At 40.4% G+C, this 21,943-nt stretch overlaps 1 protein-coding gene across 1 annotated transcript; it reads right to left on the bottom strand.

The window, feature by feature from the left end:
- Positions 1–4,101: 4,101 nt before the first annotated feature.
- LOC117297742 (putative ankyrin repeat protein RBE_0220) lies at positions 4,102–5,413 on the bottom strand. Its single transcript, XM_033780890.1, has one exon. The coding sequence runs from the start codon at positions 5,278–5,280 to the stop codon at positions 4,102–4,104; it is 1,179 nt and encodes a 392-aa protein (XP_033636781.1). The 5' UTR covers positions 5,281–5,413.
- Between the last annotated feature and the right edge of the window lie 16,530 nt (positions 5,414–21,943).

The raw sequence follows: 21,943 nt of genomic DNA, 5'->3' as shown, positions 1-21,943 counted from the left end.
CAAAATAATTATTGGCATACAACTTTACTTGGTAACGAGTAATGGGGAGCTGTTGATAATATAAAACATTGTGAGAAACGGCTCTCTCTGAAGTGACGTAGTTTTCGAGAAAGAAGTAATTTTCCACGAATCTGATTTCGAGACCTCAGATTTAGAATTTGAGGTCTCAAAATTAAGCATCTGAAAGCGCACAACTTCGTGTGACAATGGTGTTTTTTCTTTCATTATTATCTCGCAATTTCGACGACCAATTGAGCTCAAATTTTCACAGGTTTGTTATTTTAAGCATATGTTGAGACACCAAGTTAGAAGACTGGTCTTTGACAATAACCAATAGTGTCCAGTGTCTTTACGACGAAAACTCTCAGTCCAAGCTATTGTATAGTCATTGAATAAAACCATATTTTTAACTTGAATGGAGATAAGTTAACAGCAAAGACAAATTTGATTACCAATTTTTGTTTTTACAGGAATAAAAAGAAGAAAGAAAAACAAGAAAATAAACAGAGCGTGCCTTTCGAGTGAGGTTCAGGTTCCCATTGCTTTAGCGTGTGAATGAAACGTAACGTGTCCCAAAGCTCAAAGTACGTGCAAGATCGCACAATAATGTCCCCCTCAAATTACTTTCCCTTTAGCATTTGTAATTAATTGAATCGGCTTAGTTTTCAAGAAAAGCATCTTTAAACAAGCCGGGCTGTGAGTGATTGACAGAGTGGTCACGCTTTCCAGTTTTAAATTGGTATGCTGATTATTCATGCATGCTCTACAACACACGAATTTGTTTTCAACCCAAATGCAAAATTTTTGCATTTTCATACGGAATGATGTTCTATACTCCATTTTTGTCAATTTGTTGTTAGCAGACTAAAATGTTCAAGTCGCAATATTGTTTTAAACAAATCACTGAATACACTGCTTAACAAAAACAATCGTAATTGTGACGATTTTGTTGACCCACACGTCACGGGCTCCCAGTTCTAGGTCACCTTGTGTACACTTCCAATGGACTCTGGGGACACGACCAGGATGATTTTACGACAGGCAATGAAGCGTGTAGCTTTGTGTGGAACAGTAGTAAAATATACACTATCCATTGTATAATAATAATAATAATAATAATAATAATAATAATAATAATAATAATAATAATAATAATAATAATAATAATAAAAATAATAATGAAAACTTATAAAGCGCACAAATCCACAGAAGTGCTCATGGCGCTAAAATACAAACAATAGCATTAATTAATATACAATAACAACAACAAAAATTAAAATGTAAACCTAAGTTGAGAGAAATCTAGAACATGTGGTATAGAATACAATAATACAAATGCAATATTTAAGAAAAAAAACATCCTAAAAAGGTAACAAAAATAACAATAATTAAACCATTGAATCAAATGCCTGTTTGAAAAGATGTGTTTTCAGTTGTTTTTTAAATTGGGTCAAAGAAACGGATGATTTTACTAGTGCAGGCAGTTTGTTCCATAGACGAGGGGCAGCATGTGAAAAAGATCGGTCTCCCCATGAATGTTTGGAAATGGGCTCAATAAGGAGGCTAGAATTATAAGACCGGAGTTTTCGAGGAGGATTGTATGAGCTGAGAAGATCATCTATATATGCAGGGGCATTACTGGTGAGCGATTCATACACGAAAAGCAAAAGTTTATACTTAATCCTACTGCTTACTGGTAACCAGTGTAATTCTTTTAAAATCGGCGTTATATGGCAGGACTTTTTAGTTAAGGTAATAACACGAGCAGCATAGTTTTGGATACGTTGAAGACGTTCAATTTGAGTACAAGGAAGGCCATATAGAAGTGAATTGCACATATCCAGTCGGGAAACTACAACAGAGTGGACTATCTGCTCAGTTGCATTTTGTGTCAAATATTTCCTGACTTTGCCTATATTACTGATATGAAATGTTGTAGAGCGTGAAATACTAGAAATATGTGAACTAAGTGTCATGGAAGAGTCGAATATAACACCAAGATTGCGAGCTATTGCAACAGCGGTGACTTCGGAGTCACCAATATTAATGTGGGGAATAGTCATTTTAGAAAGTTGTTGCCGTGAACCGAGTATAAGAAATTCTGTCTTGTGATCATTTAGCTAATAAGGAAGTTGTCCTGCATCCAAACACGAATTTCAGAAACACATGTTTCAACACGATTAATGCTCTCATCAGCAGAAGTTTGTGATGGTTTAAAAGAGAAATATAACTGAGTGTCATCAGCATATACATGATAATTTAGATTGTGTTTCATGATGATGCTATGAACTGGGTAGGTGTAAACTGTTAACCACAGCGGTCCAAGAACTGACCCCTGAGGGACCGAAAAATCATGAACAACTGGATCCGATGTGGTATAACCTTTAAAGGCAAAAAAATACCTTACAATAAAAGTAATCTGTGAAATTTTAATTTCAAAGGAGAGATAGCATTTTTTTGAGATAAGGCAGAAAAATTGGAGCGGGTTGTGTTGACGCAGGAATAATAACCAGTTATTGGAATACACAATCTGAGAAACGTTTCATAAATGAAATGTTCTCAGATTGAGATGTTTTTAAGTCCCCTCTCTCTCAAAAACCACATCCCTCAGAAGTGAATTGTTTCACAATATTATACATTATCAACAGCTGCGATGCATCAAGTCGAGTATGTTTTTATGGTAAATCATTTTTCGGAGTAATTTCCAAAGGTATAACCCTGTCCCTTTAACGAAGCTAAATTAAAGCCACTGGACACCGTTGACAATTTTCAAACACTGGCTGCACTTTTTGTGACCCAACATATGAAGTAAAAAACTGTGAAAGTTGAAGCTCAATCAGTCACAGGATTTGCTCTCAATTTTTTTTTCAGTAAATGGCCATATCTCAATAGCCCGTCGTCTCCTTTTCACTGGTCCATATTTCAAATGATTATAACAGGGAAGCATTTTAAACTGAGCTAGCCCGTTGGACCACGTGGAGTGAACTTTGACTGGTCATCATGTGTTTTAAAAAGCACATGTGTCACATTGGCAATTGTCAAAGAACAGTCCACAGCGTCCTAGCGTGACCCAAAATGTACATAAAATATCAATACTGTGAAAGTTTTAAACTCAATCGGTCATTGGAGTCAAGAGAAAAAGAAATATGAACATTGATTTTTTTTTTACCTTTTCCAAACGTTGAGTTTTTGGCTCGGGAGACCAGAACTAACTGTTTTATTACTCCTTTCTAAATCTACCAAGTATAACATTTAAAGGCAGTGGACACTATTGGTGATTGTCAAAGACTACCCTTCACAGTTGGTGTATCTCCACATATGCATAAAATAACTAACCCGTGAAAATTTGAGCTCAATCGGTTTATATAAATATTAAGGGAGTTTCCCACCATGACCATCTCATGTTAGTTATGTTTCAATCGGAAACATTTTTACTTTGGACAAATTTTCAGGTATTTTCGATATTTAGAACTTAGAACTGATGTGTTTTTGCTAAGAAAATAATGCATTATTCATGAACATGACTGTGACGTCACGTAAGGGAAAGGTGCACTGGTGCACTACTACTGCTAACCCCGAACTTATACAATATGGCCCACTGTAATCTAAACGTTTGGTCTATATGAACTGAATGTTTAAAATGTAAAACAAAATGCATTAAACAAATCAAGTACGATGTTTTACTATTAAGAAATTCAAAGCGTTTTTGTTTTACTGCTAAGCAGTGCAAATGTTATTGAATATTAAAATGAATTAAATCAGTGAAAAGGCAATATTTTGAAAACCACAACATTTCAAATGCAATTCATTGTGATGGTTAAACCTCAGTGTCAATTAAAATCAAAAATGTAAAAACAAAATGTGAAGTAAAATAAAATAATGTGAGTTAGGCTATAGTGAACATACACGAGTAAACCCTTCAGAATAAAACACGTGGTCTGAAGAAAAAGTATACACTTTGAATTATAGTCAGTCTCTTGATATGTACACAGGAAATACGACTCATACTCGTCAATGTGTGTTCTCGTCATGTTAAAACACAGTTAATGGCCTGACATTTCGACCAAAACAGAGTGTCTATGGAAGGCTAATATTACAAGTTCAGCTAACAGTCAGCGTCACTTTGGGTTTCGTAAAAGCTCCCATCATTGATAGCCCGGTGTTCCGTCTCGCAAGAGAGCGCCGAGCGGCCATTGAAGGAGGTACGGACTGCCGTCGGAGACCCCTTGAAGGCTGATCAGCAAGCGGTCCCCCAGCTTCCCCCGTCCCCGTCGGCACGGTGGTAGGTCTCGGCATACCGCGGCAAAGTTGTTCCTGGTACATCCTGAACAGCGCAGTAAGATAGTGATCTTGTCCGGGCTTACCCGGCCTGAAGACGAAACTCTGAGCGATGGACGATGGCTTGCCAACAGGGGGCGATTTGTTGTTAACGCCAGATCCTGCAGTCGATTCTCGTTGCTCTCTGAGTTCATGTTCCTTCTCTTCCAGACTTTGTACGAGAAGATTCATCTCTTCTTGCTGCTCCCTTTGATGAGAGAGGAGTCTACCTTCCTCGTGCCATTTAGCGACTCCGAGCGGGGGAAGGAAGCTCTTCACTAGTCTAGGGTGGTTTCCGAAGAGCGAAGCCCCGTCCAGTCCCATTCCGGAGAGTCTGTGAGAATGCGCAGTTCGTTTGAGCTCCTGGGCTAGACGGTTTTGACTCTGCTTTGCCCACTCGGTCGAGTTCATGAAACATTCGTTGTCTCTAGAATTCACCGAGGACCGTCCCTGCAGGAGCAACACCCGAGCGCACCCGTAGTTGCCGGCTTTGGTCGCCAACAGCAGGGCAGTGCAACCCTGTTTGTTGCGGTGGTCAACCGGGACTCCATCTTTGACCAGGCTTCTCACGAGGAGTTCCAGACAGCCCCTCTGTCCGGTCACAGCAGAGAGGTTCAACGGGGTATCGCCGTTCAGGTCCGGGACGTTCCTCTCCAAGTTGTCCTGGTCAAGTAGACAGGCCACGATGTCCTCTTTCCCGTTGATACACGAGTGGGACAAGACCGATCTCCCGACAAAGTCCAAGCGATTCACGTCCGCTCCTTTCTTCAGTAACAGACGGATGACTCTCAATCCGAGTTCCTCAGACCCCATGGAACATGCGATCATCATGGGAGTCTTACCATCAGAGTCTCTCTTATTCACGTCCATTCCCAGCCCGACAAGAAGCCTAACTTGACGGATCCTCTGGTCCAAGATGGCCCGGTGGAGCCCCGAACCTGACTGAACCCAAGTTTCGGACATTCTATAAAAATGTCTCTCCTCGCAAACCGGGGAAAAAAACCGAGAATTCTTACCGCTCACCACCGACTGACCGGTGTCCAGCCATTTCTCCCAAAGCAATGTTTAAATCTCCAAGCACAGAGTAGCAACTTGATGCTTTGGCACCCCAGCCCTGTTCTATCACAACTGACCCCCCTTATCTATCATTAATACACTCTAATCCCTAGTAGTCAGGGGCGAATTGTATAAGCCCATGTCAGTCAGACTGTTCTCTTTACAACACCATGTCCCCACTCATACCTTTCCTTTGTGAAGTGATTTACCCAAAGTCATTTACTGTGCTGTAAACGCATGAAGGCACTGATCCCATAGGTTGTCATGGTGTAAGGTATTGTTCTTGGAACAGTTGACCATGAGAACGCATCCACCAAAAATCATCTGAATGCAAGTAATTCTGCGAAACAAACTTAATATTTTTTAAAGATAACCATTGCTGTTATCAACAGAGTTATATTTAAAAGTTGCATAGAGGATAGTATAAATAAATCAGCGCGTTGGTTTATCTGTATATCAGCACAGTAGCTCTCCACAACTGTTCAGAACACTGTTATGTAAATCGTAAGTTGGCTTTTGTTGACAAACTCGTGTAGTGTGGTTCGTACAACAGGCTCGACGCGTGAACAGTTTAGCAATTTGGGATCTCAAGTATCACATCTTTTGTGGTGTATCCGAAACTCGATCGGGAAACTTGAGCAAGAGGTGGGAAGGTTTCTCCAATGTAAAATGTGAGAATTATTGTTCGGGGGAAATATCGTGAAAAGAAAACAACAACAAAAGCTAAACAAATGACTAAGTATTAGTCTTTGAATTGATGGGGGTGGATAGGCCCAATGGGCACAGTGTCGGAGTCAGTTGACGCGTCCTTGCTCTACGGCTGATTCGTGGGGCTATTAGGTATAGCCCCATGGTTGAAGCTTGGGGAATTTTAGTGGGGAAAATTGGCCAGAAGCAAAACAAGGAAGAGGGTAGCCATTTTGCAGTTTCTACAATAAGCATACAGACATGCAATCTGACGGCCGTCTCTAATTTTCTCACATACATTACAATGTTCTCAAACTGAGGCTGGAAGGCCAAAAGGGACAATCGCCTCGTGGTGGAATTTTGGAGTCTCGTGAGGATGAACACTGCGATTTTGTTTCCTTCTCGCCAAAGGTTCCCTCAAAATGCTGGTATGGATAATGGTTTGCACTCAGTCAATTGCAGTTCCAAACTGTATGGGAAGGCCATTTGGTATACAGTTCTTACGCTACTGAGATTTACAGTTCAATCCACAAAGAACGTAATAATTACAAGTGTAGATTATGAAATAAAGAACAACACTGGATTTTATGTAACTGAAAATAAGAAGATAAAACTATGAGAAAGGTTCCAATGTTATACAGAAGCTTACACTGTTAAAGCGCGGGGTGTTAAAATAAACACCATGGGTGTACCAAAGGGTGTAAAATAAAACCAAAGTGTTGGCAGATATTTAGCTTTATATAACCACTTTGTTGTAAATTTGTAATCATGTTTTGGTATTTATATAGGGACGAAAACTCGGTGTTAACATAATTTCCAGTGTACGTTCTCGAGAAAAGCTGTATGCGTATAATAACTCACTCTTGTGTTAGTTGGTTGCAAAATGTTACAGCACGTATTATTATAACTTACTTACAGTCCACGTGAACGGCAATCGAATAAAAAGTCACCACTTTTCTTATTTACCCCTCCCCCCTTCTAAAACCCCACCCTCCCCCAAGCTAAATAATAAAACACAACTTGCACAGACCTCGTCTATAACGCCAGTAATGATTTACGTTATTATGCACGCCCAACCATAAAAAAATTTGTTTTACCCGACGTTGGATTTATGTCCGACGTATAATAAAGTGCAAAGGATGAGCACTGACTTTTAACGATCAGAAAAGTAGGTTAATTATTCTGGAACACATTTTTAATGGTCGTTCGGGTCTAATGTACACTATTCTTGACGGCTTGATATACCCACCTGGCGGGTGGCATCTTAAAGGGGAAACAAAATGTATTTTGGAAGGTTGTATTTGTCTTTCCCTTCTGGTTTTCACTTCAAATAATCATTCGCTTTGCAGTGGGTTCAGTCCCAGCCTTTCACCGCTGGGCCCTGGTTCGAATCCCACCTTAGATATGAGCCGTGCAGTGTGGATGTTTGCAGTTTCACCGCTGGGCACCGGTTCGAATCCCACCTTAGATATGAGCCGTGCAGTGTGGACGTTTGCAGTTTTCACAATGACCGATGGCAGGTTCTCCCGGCCCCGAAGTCTCTTCCCCTAAACTTCTATAAAACCTACTTTGTCTTCATCGTATATACAATGTATCTCAAAGACTTTTTGATGGTGTGCAAGCCACTTTTTTGCGGGTTTTTATTTTTATGGTTGGACAACAACATAGTTGTAACAAGGAGATGCCGTCCAGAGAAAGGCAAAACAACACAATGAGCCCTCCCAGACCTTGCTCAATAGAGTAAACACTCATATACTATACATAACACAGAAATCTAAAATTAATTCCATTTACCATTATAGAGTTTATTATATATAATGAAGCCAAGGATGCCTCATTATAGAGTTGTAAAAATTGTGATAATATCCAGCAGACTCTTATCTTAAAGCCATTGGACCCTTTCGGTGCAGAAACAAAAAAGTTCACAGATTTACAAATAACTTACAGGGTTTACAGAAGGTAGTGGTGAAAGACTTCTCTTGAAATATTATTACATGAAATGCTTTACTTTTTGAGAATACAGTAAAACAATATCAATTCTCGATATAGAATTACGGATTTATTTTAAACACATGTCATGACACGGCGAAACGTGCGGAAACAAGGTATGGGTTTTCCCGTTATTTTCTCCCGACTCCGATGACTGATTGGGCCTAAATTTTCACAGGTTTGTTATTTTATTAAAAAGTTGTGATACACGAAGTGTGGGCCTTTGACAATACTGTTTACCGAAAGGGTCCAATGGCTTTAACATCAACGAGTGATACCTGTTAAGAGTTGACTCACACGCATTACCATCAGACTTATTGCAGGCTGTCATGGAACAAACAAAATTTGACTGAGTGTGTGTTCTTCAAAAGTTATTGCAGTATTTCAGACGAGCAATATTATCTGCGGGACTGGAACTAATCTAAACTTGACAATGACTGATGGGCTTTCAGATTAAAACTGATACTTTTGTCTTTTGTTAAATCTGTTATGATCTGTCATCAAAATAACCTAATTACAATAAATATGCAGGATGGTAAAGGTAAATCCCTACTTATTACAAATGACCATTTAAAACTTTTCTTTCTGCTGGCACTAGATTTGCCCAGGGAAATTAGTTGTCAACAATGACATATGGTTCAATTATATAGTATTTAATAGATTCACTGACCGATGGTAATTTTATTATTGGGATGGACGTTGATGCATGAGATTATGAACACAGTTAAGTACACAGAAACATAACTAAACCAAAACAAAACCACAACAAGTCAAACCAAGGCCAACCAAACCAAACCAAACCAAACCAAACCAAACAAAACCAAACAAAACCAAATCAACTTAAAACCAAACCAAACGCAGAAAAAAAAAAAACTAAACCAAAACCAAATTAATCTTGAAATCAAACAAAACAAAACAAAATAAAATACAACAAACCAAACCGAACCAGACCAAATAAATCTTAATAAAAAAACAAAACAAAACGTACAACTAGCAACAAATAAAAAACAGGTTAAAGACAGTGGACACCTTTGGTAATTGTCAAAGACCAGTCTTGCCACTTGGTGTATCTCATCATATGCTCAAAATAACACACCTGTGAAAATTTGAGCTCAATCGGTCATCAAAGTTGCGAGATAATCTTGAAAGAAGTTGTGTGCGTTTAGATGGTTGATTTCGAGACCTCAAGTTCTAAATCTGAGGTCTCGAAATCAAATTCGTGGAAAATTACTTCTTTCTCGAAAACTATGGCACTTCAGAGGGAGCCGTTTCTCACAATGTTGTATACCATCCACCTCTCCCCATTACTCGTCACCAAGAAAGGTTTTATGGTAATGATTATTTTGAGTAATTACCAATAGTGTCCACTGCCTTTAAAATAAACCAACCAAATTAATCTTGAAACTAAACCACAACATGTCGAACTTTAACCCAAACCAATTTGATTTTCGTTTCTCAAGAAGACGATCAGAGCATACTGATCGATACATCGAGTTGAAACCAACGTTTCTTTTCAGAACCACCCCCAACTCATTAGAGATAGTCATTACATGGTGATACCGCAAATCTTTCCATATCAATAAAAACAAAAACACAAGACCACAACTCAAACAAAACCAAGACATGAAAACTAAATAAAACCAAAACCAAAATCAAACCAAAACCAAAGCGCAATACAAATTGGCCTAAACCATTACTGATTATTCAAACCAACATATCAATCTGCAAAGAGTTCCCATTGCTTAAATTTTATTTTTTAAACATTGCTCCACAAAACCCCCAAACAAGCAACGGAATTTCTCCACTCTCGGCTAAACGAATATGTTCCCCTCTAACACCAGCACTTAATTAATATTTCAGTGAGTTTTGAGTTGCTAGGGACGAGTCTTGTAATTTTAATGAGCTTTAAATCGAACGTTACAACTATAGTTGTGGATCAAGATACAAAAGACAATGAATCAATATTCAAGTATTTAAAGGCACTGGACACCTTAAGTGATTGTCAAAGACCAGTAATCTCACTTGGTGTTTCAACACATTTATGTGCATAAAAATGACAAATCTGTGAAAAGTTTGACTCAAATGGTCATCGAAGTTGCAAGGCAATATTAAAAGAGAAATCACCATTGTTCAGATGCCAAACAAGGCTTCGGTTCTGAAGTCTTTTAATACTATTTAAGTGAGAAAATACTTCTTTTTCAAAAAACTACATTACTTCGGAGGGAGCCGTTTGTCACAATTGTTTAACTCCCAACATCTATCTGTTGCTCAATATGAAGTTTTATGCTAATAACTATTTTGAGTTATTACCAATAGAGCCTATTAACTGTTAAAAGAAAACATCCCATTTATTTTTGAATAGGAAAAAAAAAACTTTCGAGAGTTTGGTTACATTCTTTCAAGAACACAATGCAGCCCATACTGGTTACATTATAATTGTACCTACGTGCAGTTTCTATTGTTTAAACTTAACTTGTTTTCAAATAACTGATAGGCTAAAACGATGTCCGGAGACGGGCTTTCAATAAAATCCATGCATAATTTTAACATATCGCAAAAGGATCATCCTGTTTTAAAAGTGGGTCAAATTTTATTTCAACCTTGTAGGCACACCACAAGAAGTTGCTCACCAAGGAAAATTTTTATTGCCAGAAATGGTTTTCCAGCACGAATGCCATGTGCTTGATTGTGACTTGTACACAGTCTACCCTTCCCTAGTTAACTCTTTAGTAGCTCTATCAAATTGGGACCCGTATTTTTCTTTTTTTACACTCAAACTGCTTCTCCCTGTTTTCAACAGTCACAAAGTGCATGCAGTAAAGACGTTCCAGGCAAAATGTGCACCTCCTCACCCCATGATTCTTAACGATCTTCACCGACAAAAATAAAACACTGCACTCTGCGTTGTTTTTCAATAAAGTAAGACGAAAAGAGAAGTGAGTTGTTGGCACAGATCCACCCCAACATACATTATTAAATCAGGGCATTTTGTTTACAAGCACAACCATTGGAACCCACCACACGCTGCCCTATACTAATCGATACCTGATCGATAGTGTATGTTTGGAGACTGGCCTGGCCTCATTGAGGAAACCACACGGATCGATAACACAGTCCAGAGATCATCTTCATGGCCCATAGAGGATGCAATAGGCCATTCCATGCTAAACTTTTTCAATCGATAAACACGTATACATTACTCGTCGTATTATGTCTGGCCGGCCAACCAGGGACAACTCGTCCTTCTTCTTTTTTTCTGTGTAGTAGAGAATTGCCATCCTTAAAAAAAATTATGATTTTTCCTTAAGGATTTCCTTTTTTGAATCGATCTAGAGTTTATAATTCCCTATTGAAAATCACTATTACAGTGGCAATTTTGATGTACAGAAAAAATTGCGTCAAAAAAGCTCACATACACCATCCCGAACCACACACTCCATCCATTAACGGGAGGAACATCAAGTATAGACCTGCACCACATTACTATACCCCATCCATTCATGGGAAGAACTCTATTACTTCCGGGTTGAAAGTGGCCTAGATTGGAATCTCAGGGATTATGTATAAGTCTAGCTGAATATGATTAACCAGACCAATTCAGAATCCATAAATATTTGCCATGATTTTAAATAATTGTATGATGTGTCAAACCACAATGTAGGGACGGGTTTGATTAGACTCGGATCCGTATTGATCCGTATTATTCCTGAGTTCGGACTCGTGCGTGTAAGTAAGAACCCAACTGAGTATCTATAGGTTTAGCCACAATGTTTCTAATCAGATCCGTAAAATCCCCCTAATCCAGGTTACACAATTTACAATACCCGGATCCGTATATCCTGGGATCTTATTCCGGTCAACAAAGTCAGAATCCTGGGTCCGGAGGTCCGGGCTACCTCATGGTAGTGCTCTAGATAAAGGACAATCAGGAATAAAAAGGAGGACCCTTGATACTCAGCCAAGACCTAGATTTGAAATTGCCGACCAACCGAGTCACTCAAAATGGAGTCTTGAAAAGTCTAGAGACTTACTCTATTTTTCAGCGGGATCTGAAAATGAAAACATTGTATCGGATGACAATAACATTATTCCAACGGGTTTCGATCACCCTTCCTCCCCCACATTCGCTATAAAACAGACAACAAAACCCCCGCGACTTTGTTATGTTTTCATTTCAGCGACGCATCACCATCATTTCCTAGCTGTTTACATTCCAAACTGGCAAAGGCTCGGCCCAGATAGTCTGTGATTTGGCTGGACTGCCCTCCCTCGTTCTGTCGCGTGCTGAGTCCCTCCCGCCACCCCGTCCCCGGGTTCCATTCCCCCTGCCGGCGACCCATCAATCTTGTGACCTCTTTCAGCCGATTACACCGTCCAAACAACCACACGTTACAGTGGCTAGCAGCGGTCAACATTTGCGAGGGCCCGCGGGGGTCTGCGACGCGATTGCCCCCGTCCCCAACTGCTGCTCTTGACGGGTCAAAAGATTACAGGTATACTTTATTTTGCGTCCATTGGGGCATTTCTAGCATCATCTCCTCAAGTTTCAACAATACCAATAAAAAATCGCCAGCTTAACAAATCTCACTTCATACAAGGCATACCCGCGTCCTCTTTTATTTGTTTGGAGATGAGGTACCAGATTAAGAACCCAGACGTTGCTACGAGACTCAACAGAAAACACCAGGACATCGCAAAGGCCTTAATACAGACCCAACTGATGTCAACACAACACGTTAATGTCAGTCAAGTTCCGTCAACAATCGACATAATATCGATATAATAATAATTGATAACTCGTTACAAGAAGTCGACTCCCCAGCGTAGGTCTAAATATAACAACGAGATCTGAACGAGCTATGGGTGGCTGCCGCGCAGTGCAGTCCGTCGCGTTGTAACACAAACACACGGCCTAGGTGACGCACAGTTATAATGATTGCCTAGTCCACAAGGAGGGACAAATAAGATTGGATGAAGGATGGTTGGGGAGGAGAGGCGGGAAAAAAAAACAGAAGAAGAACAAAATGTGCCCGCACAAATTCAAGCTAAATAGCCCCCGGCGTGCAATTCTTTATATTCCCCCATTTGGTAGTTTATTTGGAGAATCTGGGGCATTGTGTCATATAGGTCACGGCTAGCCGCTAGGAACATTTGGATCAGGACCTGTCTAACTCGCGTCTAGAGTAGACTAGCTTCAAATCCCGCCACTATTTTCTTTTTGAAAATATAAATCTTAGAAAATGATAACCAGCCGAGTGCGAGAGTGCACACGATGGTGACTGACAACAGACTGGCATCCCTGATTCGTGGTCCATTTTGTAAAAATGTCGGCATTTTCGCTTAGAAAGTTCTATCTCTCTGCTGAAGTAGACTGGCTCACAGTCAATATTTGTTTAATACAAAAAACAATTTTTAATATATATTTAATCAGCAGTATCTGTGATGGAGCATGCAAGTCTTCCGGTACCTTTCTACTCGTCTAGACTGGCTCCAAGCTCTTTTGATATAAACTGATAATCGGGGAGAGACTGTGCAACTCAACCCCAGGGAGATTCTGCGAGACATTGTGAGATTTCAGGAGCTACAGTATGAAAATCATCATTTTAATTTTTTATGTTCAGACTTTAATCCTACTCTTCCACGTGACCACATGGACCTGAGGTAAGTATTTAGTTTAGCAAAGTAAAACAATACATCAAATAACACCTAAAAACCTGGTCCGTTTAAGAATAAAAGCCGATTGAGAATGGCACAACCGACTCAGCAAATGGCACTCAATTCCTGGTCCGTTTAAAAATGAAAAGCCAATTGAGAATAGCACAACCGACTCAGCAAATGGCACTCAACTTCTGGTCAGTTTAAGAATGAAAAGCCAATTGAGAATAGCACAACCGACTCAGCAAATGGCACTCAACTTCTGGTCAGATTAGGAATGAAAAGCCAATTGAGAATAGCACAACCGACTTGCCTGAACACAAAACTGGAAGTGACCTTCGCTTTATTTTCGACGTGTATAACTATAATGGACAGAAGAGGCTGCGACCAGACGTGTATTGTACCCAACCTCTCTTGCAAAGTGAATGTACAGGAGCGAGTTCTACAATGGATGTGGCTAAATAAGCCAGACACTTCGTACTTGACTTTTTTTATTCTTTCACGCTGCCCATTTTCGGCTTCCTCATTCGTCAAATAAGTTTACTGTATTACAATCAAACATAATACTGTTGCTGCGGACGTGGTCGTCTTCAGAAGAGCAGTTGTAAGCCATCAAGTCTGAACGGCACTGGACACTCCTTCAGTAATTGGCAAATACCAGTATTCTCACTTGGTGTATCCCAACATATGCATAAGTTAACATTTCGACTCAATCGGTCATCGAAATTGCAAGAGACTAAATGTGTGCTCTCAGATGCCTAAAAAGGTTTCAGGCCTGAAGTCTTTTAATATAAGAGTGAGAAATTATATCTTTCTCCAAAAATACGGGTGCCGTTTCTAAAAATGTTTTATATACTATCAACAACTCTCAATTGCTCGTAACCAAATAAGTTATTGTGCAACATTTTAGTTTTGCGTAAATGCAAACAGTGTCCAGTGCCTTAAAGGAACACGTTGCCTTGGATCGGACGAGTTGGTCTTTAAAATGCGTTTGTAACCGTTTGTTATAAAATGCATATGGTTGGATAGATGTTTTAAAGGTACAATACAATGATCCACACAAATTTGCCTCGAAATTGCACGGTTTTCTTTTTAGTTTATGAACTAACACGGTCGGCCATTTATGGGAGTCAAAAATGGGAGTCAAAAATTTGACTCCCATAAATGGCCGACCGTCGCAATTTCGAGCGATACTTGTGTGGATCATTATATCTACTTTTAAAACATCTTTCTAATCATATGCATTTCATAACAAACGGTTTCAAACACTTTTCAAATACCAACTCGTCCGATCCAAGGCAACGTGTTCCTTTAAAACGATATGTAATGCAATGCATGGAGTTTTGGCTTTTAGCAAGGGGCGTTCGGATAATGTGCAGCGCGCATTCAGTATCTCGGGCGGCACGCAAAAAATGACGCATTGAAGCAAACGCTTGGTTGTGTTTGTTTTTAATTAAAAACTAACGCACTGGGTCTGAGTTAGATGCATATTATTCTACTCACAAAATAAAGCAACTCTTATGACTCTACTTAAAAATTGTTTTTAGCAACGGAGCAACAAACTGCGTTTATAGGATTTGAGGCATTGCATGGTGAGGTATCAATGTATATTTGGTTTGCAGTAAACACCATGTGTGTATCTACTTGCCAGGTAGAGTTTGTTCTTAGAGAACTGTCTTGCTTTATTCTATTGCCGCAGAGTAGATAATCGGAGGTTCGGGAGACTTCTCAGTTTTGAAAAGAACTGTCCTGCTTTTTAACTATTACCAGGGCGGATGGTATAGAAATTAGACTGGACTACTACTTTAGACTGGACTCACATTATAAGCCTTTGTATGTTTCTTTAAACGGTTACAATCCAAAAAATGTTCTTAAAGCGTTTATAATATTGAGTACTCCTATCCCAGTATCTGACATAAGCATAGGCCTAGGTTATTCTCAAAAATGGTTAGTCAGTAACTGTTATTTTTTCACACTGCTTTCTAACTTATTAATATGTTTCACCATTTCTGTCTTTGTTCAACCTATTGTGTCTGTATTCGTTCTTGTTCATGTTAATGTTCTGTTAATCAGGATTTCTCACCACAAGCCTCGGCTTCTAGAGGATGACTCCATAACATACTTACTTAAATTTCTGCCATGTAAAAATGCAGTTACTTCTTTCATCCAACACTTTTGGTTATGCATTGTTATGAACTTTTTTTTATTGAGTATTGACATTGTGAGTTCAAACTGAATAGAATTGAAAGACATCTTGGTCAGGTATCCCGACTACGCGATGACATTGGTAGTTCTTTTTCTCGCATATTATAAAACATGCACCAGGCTGTTTTTCATTGCAGCCTCGGGTCATGTACACGTTTTACAGAACAAGTTACACTCGACATAGTCCAACTTTAACATTGTATGCGAATATTAATGCATTAAAAAGGCATATTACCGTAGGCCTTACCACAAACTGCGTGTTCTATTTAGAGACAACCTGTATCCAAAGTAAATCAAAATGGCCGCCACGTCTCCAGCAGCGAATAAACAAACCCCTTTGAGTCAACTGGGTAATGAATATTTCAACCGATTCAATGTAAACTCCCGGGGCCACAAACTCAAGTTCTTAACTTCCGTAGCTAGGCTATATGCCATTCTCGCAAAAAAAATCTAGTTTTGATCGCATGCAAGAACTTAATTTTTTATAAGCGCGGGCTGTCAAAACGATATACGTTCAAGCTGAAGCCGTGCGTCAATTTGAGGGCAGTTCGCGGCATTTTACGCCTTTACCCAATTTGATTATATTCTCCCGCCAAGCCAAACAGAACCCACAGACGCCCAGAGCCATCAGGAAGTATACACCCGGGCAACCCTGGCCGAAATGTTGTGCCCGCTGAAACGAACCGAGAGAATGATGACGAAGTGCGTAGAGAGTAGAGACAAACTGGACCCCGTCTCTATATGTTATCATATTTAGACACTCACCACCAACGATCTATTGAGTGTTTCTAATCAGCCCGTCGCGAAATTAGATTACGTACGCAGTACATGCAATTTTGTTCTAATTCGATTGTACGCGTGACAGGGCGATGGGCCGCTGCTAGCCAATGCTATAACAACATCGGCTTATAGTTTATGCGCAAACTGTTCGTACACTTTTTTTTTTAACTTCTGGGACACACAAACTCATCTGTTATTGGATTTTATAAAATTTAATGTACTTAGTTCTTGTCCACTACCCCGTAAACACGTGAAGAAAAAAAAAGTTGTACTCGGTGGGTGTGTGCCTTTTTATGAGGGGGAGATTTGACAATTCTAAAGAGTCTCAGTTCTACCTCCATGGTATTAGCTAACTAAATGAAGCCGCATAGTCACATTGTTTGCTACAGCTGTTCACGAATTCCTTTAGTTTGTTGTGTATTCAGTCTGATTTTGACGCAGTTTGTCAGTGTGTGTTCTCGCTCGCCCTTTGGCTAAGTCATTCGTCGATTACCCGAACACTACGGAATGTTCGCTCGTCCCCGAGTCGAGTTAAGCCCCCGTACACTCCCCTCCTGCCCCCCCAATAGAGCCTAGCTCGCTCGTACATAATGCATGCACGACTGGCCCAGTGCGCGAGAAAAATCGGGTAAAGACGGCCTCGGGCGCTCCTCGGCAAAATTTGTCAACATTTCATTTTCTCTCGTGGTTGGCAGCTCCCTCACATCACATCACAGTCTCTCCCTCTAACAGAGCCAAAATACACGGACGTATTGGCATGTAGCGTGCTTGACCTATTTCTACCGCCTATATATAACATGCAGTGCCCGGGGTGTTATCGGGAATACGCGGCTGCAAGTATCATACGACGAGAGAGAAAGAGAAAAGAGTTCAAAAAATGTTCAGTTTTTATTTACTCGAGTAAGGATGGGATCGATCGTAGAATCTGTCAATATTTATCTATGGTACCCGAGACTTAACCTCGTTTCCAGAACGGTTGGGAGGTAATGAGCGTAATCTATTCAAATGAGGATGGATCGGCATCATGGTTGGATGGGGGAGCGAGGGAGAGAGAGAGAAAAGTGAGAGAGCGTGGAGAGTGGTAAGAGTAGAAAAAAAGGACAACCTGGTCTTGAGTTTGTGGTTGTTGAATGTGTGAAATCGTTGTGAGATTCAAGACGTGAAGGTTAGGCAGTAGGGAGATGTAAAAGATGATGCGGGTGAAGTATATATGAAGATGAAAGATAAGATGCGAAGGTGGAGGGGGAATGAGGGAGGCTGATGATGAAAGAGACAGGAGAAGGACAAGGGGGAGTAGGATTGGGACAACCCTCGAGGGCGAAAGAAAATGACAACTTCGATTACTACTAGGAGTATAGATTAAGGTCATTATTACTGATAAGCCTCGAGTATATTTCCCACACCAAAAAGACAAATACTATAATATACGAGTGTTGTGCTGACAATTTGAATACGTCATCATTTGTTTGTCTCGCGGCTTGTATTTATTTCGATACAACACTCTACTAAAACAAAATTCAAATTGTTTGTTCATGCCCCAAAACTGGACGTCACCCACCCCATGGCTGTCCCTCATTGGCCGTCTCTCGTTGCTCATCTACGACGGTGGGCTTTCCTCTGCACGCGTAACACGATCCAAGCTGTTGCCGTTATGGCCTACATTGAACTAATTTCGCCATAAAATCTAGGTCGCGCCTCCAAGCGATAGGGGTCGTGCGTACTGTTAGCGTTTAACGGTTACGTTTGTTCTTATATTATATCGCCGCTCTATACAGTCGCACGGGGTGTATAATGCACACTGCATCGGGGCCGGGCACTCCGATTTCGTGGTCGGTTTTGGGTCTCCCATCCCCAGTCGTTTGTCCATCGCGTCGGGGAACTGCTCGTTAAAACACTGCCAAAACGGCAACTATACCCTCACCTTGTCTTGGGGCGCTGCTTAAGCATCTGTATTATCTTACCCACCGTGTGTATGATGTGATACTCAACCGGGTCTATAGTCTTCACTACAAGACGTGATGTAGGAATTGGGCTGCCAATTAGCCTCACCCTGGCTTAATTACGTCATCCACCTCCCGAGCACGGAATTGTGGGAGTCGACTTTTGCAAAACAACTAACAATTGCCCACGGAAAAGAGATTTCAGAGCTGCGAAATCCGTGTAGACTTATGGCTGCTCTTGCCCCCAGGGTTTGAATGTAAAGGGGGTTGAGCCGAGCTTTAGACTGAGAGCGAGGAAATTCCAATAACTCAACCTCGTGTCCTTCTTTCAGATCCGAAGTTTATTGAGGTCGCTTGTCGTTTTGTCCACATTAGTCGTTTAAGTAACAACAATGATAATGTAAAAACGCAATATTATTTGCTTAAAAATACAAATTAAGGGCATACGGGGAAAGAGCCGTAAAGGCAGGGGGGGGGGGGTGTAAATCATGGGGTAGCCAAAGTCTATCACTAGTTTTCCTACATCGTGACAAAATGGTAGCATAAACCACGGCAAATATTTCCCTGTACGTACATACGGAGTGGTCTTTGCAAAATGTAGACTCTGACAAGTCTTGTTTACGGGCATTAATGACCGACAGCACGGTCTTTAGCGTAGGATAACGGACCTCAGTTCATTACCATCACCCTTAACACAATTCCACCGTTAGATGGCGGTATCCATTGTCATGTTTTAGGTAGAAATCAAGCATAGTTAATTTGAAAGAGTTCAGTTTGGAATAACACAACCGGTTTAGTTTTTTTTTAGGATTTCCACAGATTCACACTGGACTAATTTCTTTTTCTGGACCTGGGTTGACGCAGAACCAAGTAACCTAATACTAGTCAAACAACATTATTAAACCGCTTTAAAAACACACACGTACGTAGTTTCTAAAAGTTTGGTTTACGATACAAGCAGAATTTAGGCCCCTTGAAACTGGATAACATCGTTCGGATTTTTAGACTCTTTATTAAAAATTAGTCATAAAAAGAAGGACACTAAAGTTTGTTATTATGACCTCTGGTTTAGAGATTGATCAAACCATATTTTGTCTTGTTGTTTCATTATTATGAGTGTTAAATTTTAGGGTTTGGACTAGCGTACTCTTCTAAACCAACTATGCACCGGCCCTTCCAAATTGCTAAATTATCATCACCAACTCGAGGAGGCCGCATCAAACCAATGACCCGTAAAGAACATGGTTAGAAGGCCAATCCGGCCACGCTAAAATGTAATGTGTCGTCGAGCAGACCCAACTTAATCTGCATACGGGTCAGACGACGAACGTTAGCTCCCCTGATCTTGTCTGTGTGATGCGCGTGTCAACTGCCCCTTTAAGCAAATCTTCCTTGTTACTTCCACTGAATTTCCGGTTGATCGTTCAAGGTCGCATCAACTCATCTCCGATCGGCAGACAATTTTTTTTCTCCTCCTCCTCCTTTTCTCTCTCTCTTTTCTCATTTCCAGAGAAACGGACGCCAAAATTACGGAGGTGTCGAGCGGGAAAAAATTGTATTAGCGCCAAGTGTGTGAAGCGTGTGGCGGTGGTTTACGTCGAACGGGGGAACGACGCGCTGGGTCGGCATAATCGTGTTAGCCCGTAGAGCAATGGCGACCAACATTAGTCCTCCATGCATCACAATTTGGCTGTCCCTGTTAAATACAAGGGGGAGGTAGATGAGGAGCGAAGAAGGTAGAAAGGAACGAGTAGATCGTGTTAAGGAGGCCAAACAGTTTATTGCCAATCTTAAAAATAACACATCACAGTTTCATTTGATTATTACAAGAAGTATTGACGACTGTTACGAACAGCCTTGAGATGTTTTCGTTTCGAGAGGAAAATGTAAACCAAGTCATCAACAACATTTCATCCCGATTGTACGTTTGTGAGCAGGCTGATTTTTGGTCCGGATTTGGGTGTAGTAAAACCTCACTGTGTACTGTTTTGAGCGTTTCGTGGCCGGGCGGTTCAGAGCACACTGAGACTCAAGCTCTGGTGTTTCTGTTCAGCAGAGTGGGTTCGTGTCCCGAACATGACTCTATATTATGGAGGGGTGCAGGGATCGATAGTCACCGGGTATAGATCATGTATAATATTTTGTTAACAAAAAGAGTGACCTTGACATTCCAGGGAATACCCTGGCAGGGAAGTTACTATGTCGTGCCATAATCCTACATACATTCGAGTCAACAGCAACAGCAGACCAAGTTCTGAGATGGGCCCCTTTTTTCATGTATGTTAAAAATCAGTCAGTGCGATCTCCATGAAATCAATCAGATTTCTTTTTTTTTCTTACGTTGGGCTGTGTACAAATTATGTCTGCAGGAAGTCCGGTTTTGGTGTGGTTCTGCTTTTGAGAGCGTGTGATATCACAGGCAACACAACAATCTGATTATGCTTGGTATCATTGGGTAAATCATCGTCAAAGCATGGTACATTGCGGTCAGTTGCAAGAACAGTATCGTACAACCGACAACAACTTAAACCAACTAGGCAGCATGCTGGATTCGAACCGATACCACTTTCATAGCAAGTATGTGTCGCAGGCACATAATGCTCAGATCACCCAAAACGCGTATTTGCACACACAGTTCTCACGAAAGGTAGTCTTTCTCCAGCAACTGTTTAGAGAATTCAACAAGCCACTTGTGTCTATTAAAGGCAGTGGACACTATTGGTAATTGGCGAAGCCTAGCCTTCACAGTTGGTGTATCTCAACATATGCATACAATAACAAACCTGTGAAAATTTGAGCTCAATCAGTCGTCGAAGTTGTGAGATAACAATGAAAGAAAAAACACCCTTGTCACACGAAGTTGTGTGCTTTCAGATGCTTGATTTCGATACCTCAAATTTTAAATCTGAGGTCTCGAAATCAAATTCGTGGGAAATTACTTCTTTTAAAAAAACTATGTTACTTCAGAGCGAGCCGTTTCTCACAATGTTTTATACTATCAACCTCTCCCCATTAATACTCGTTACCAAGAAAGATTTTATGTTAATAATTATTTTGAGTAATTACCAATAGTGTCCACTGCTTTTACATTAAAAGTCAGACCACTTAACTTACAATACTTAATGCCTCAAGCAAAAACATTAAGTCTGTTTTGAAGCCAGGGCAGGTGAGATCATTGTGAGATACAGTCACAAAAATAACCAAGTCACCAACTGCATAATATTTGTAAGGATTTTGACAACAGAGGGCGCTGTGTGAGGCACGCGTCATGTCAGGCACGAAATTGTTGACGAAATCATTCGTGGCGGGTGGTG

This window comes from Asterias rubens, chromosome 12 (assembly GCF_902459465.1).
Source record: "Asterias rubens chromosome 12, eAstRub1.3, whole genome shotgun sequence".
Taxonomy (NCBI): Eukaryota; Metazoa; Echinodermata; class Asteroidea; order Forcipulatida; family Asteriidae; genus Asterias; species Asterias rubens.
This window is presented reverse-complemented; position numbering and strand designations above follow the sequence as displayed.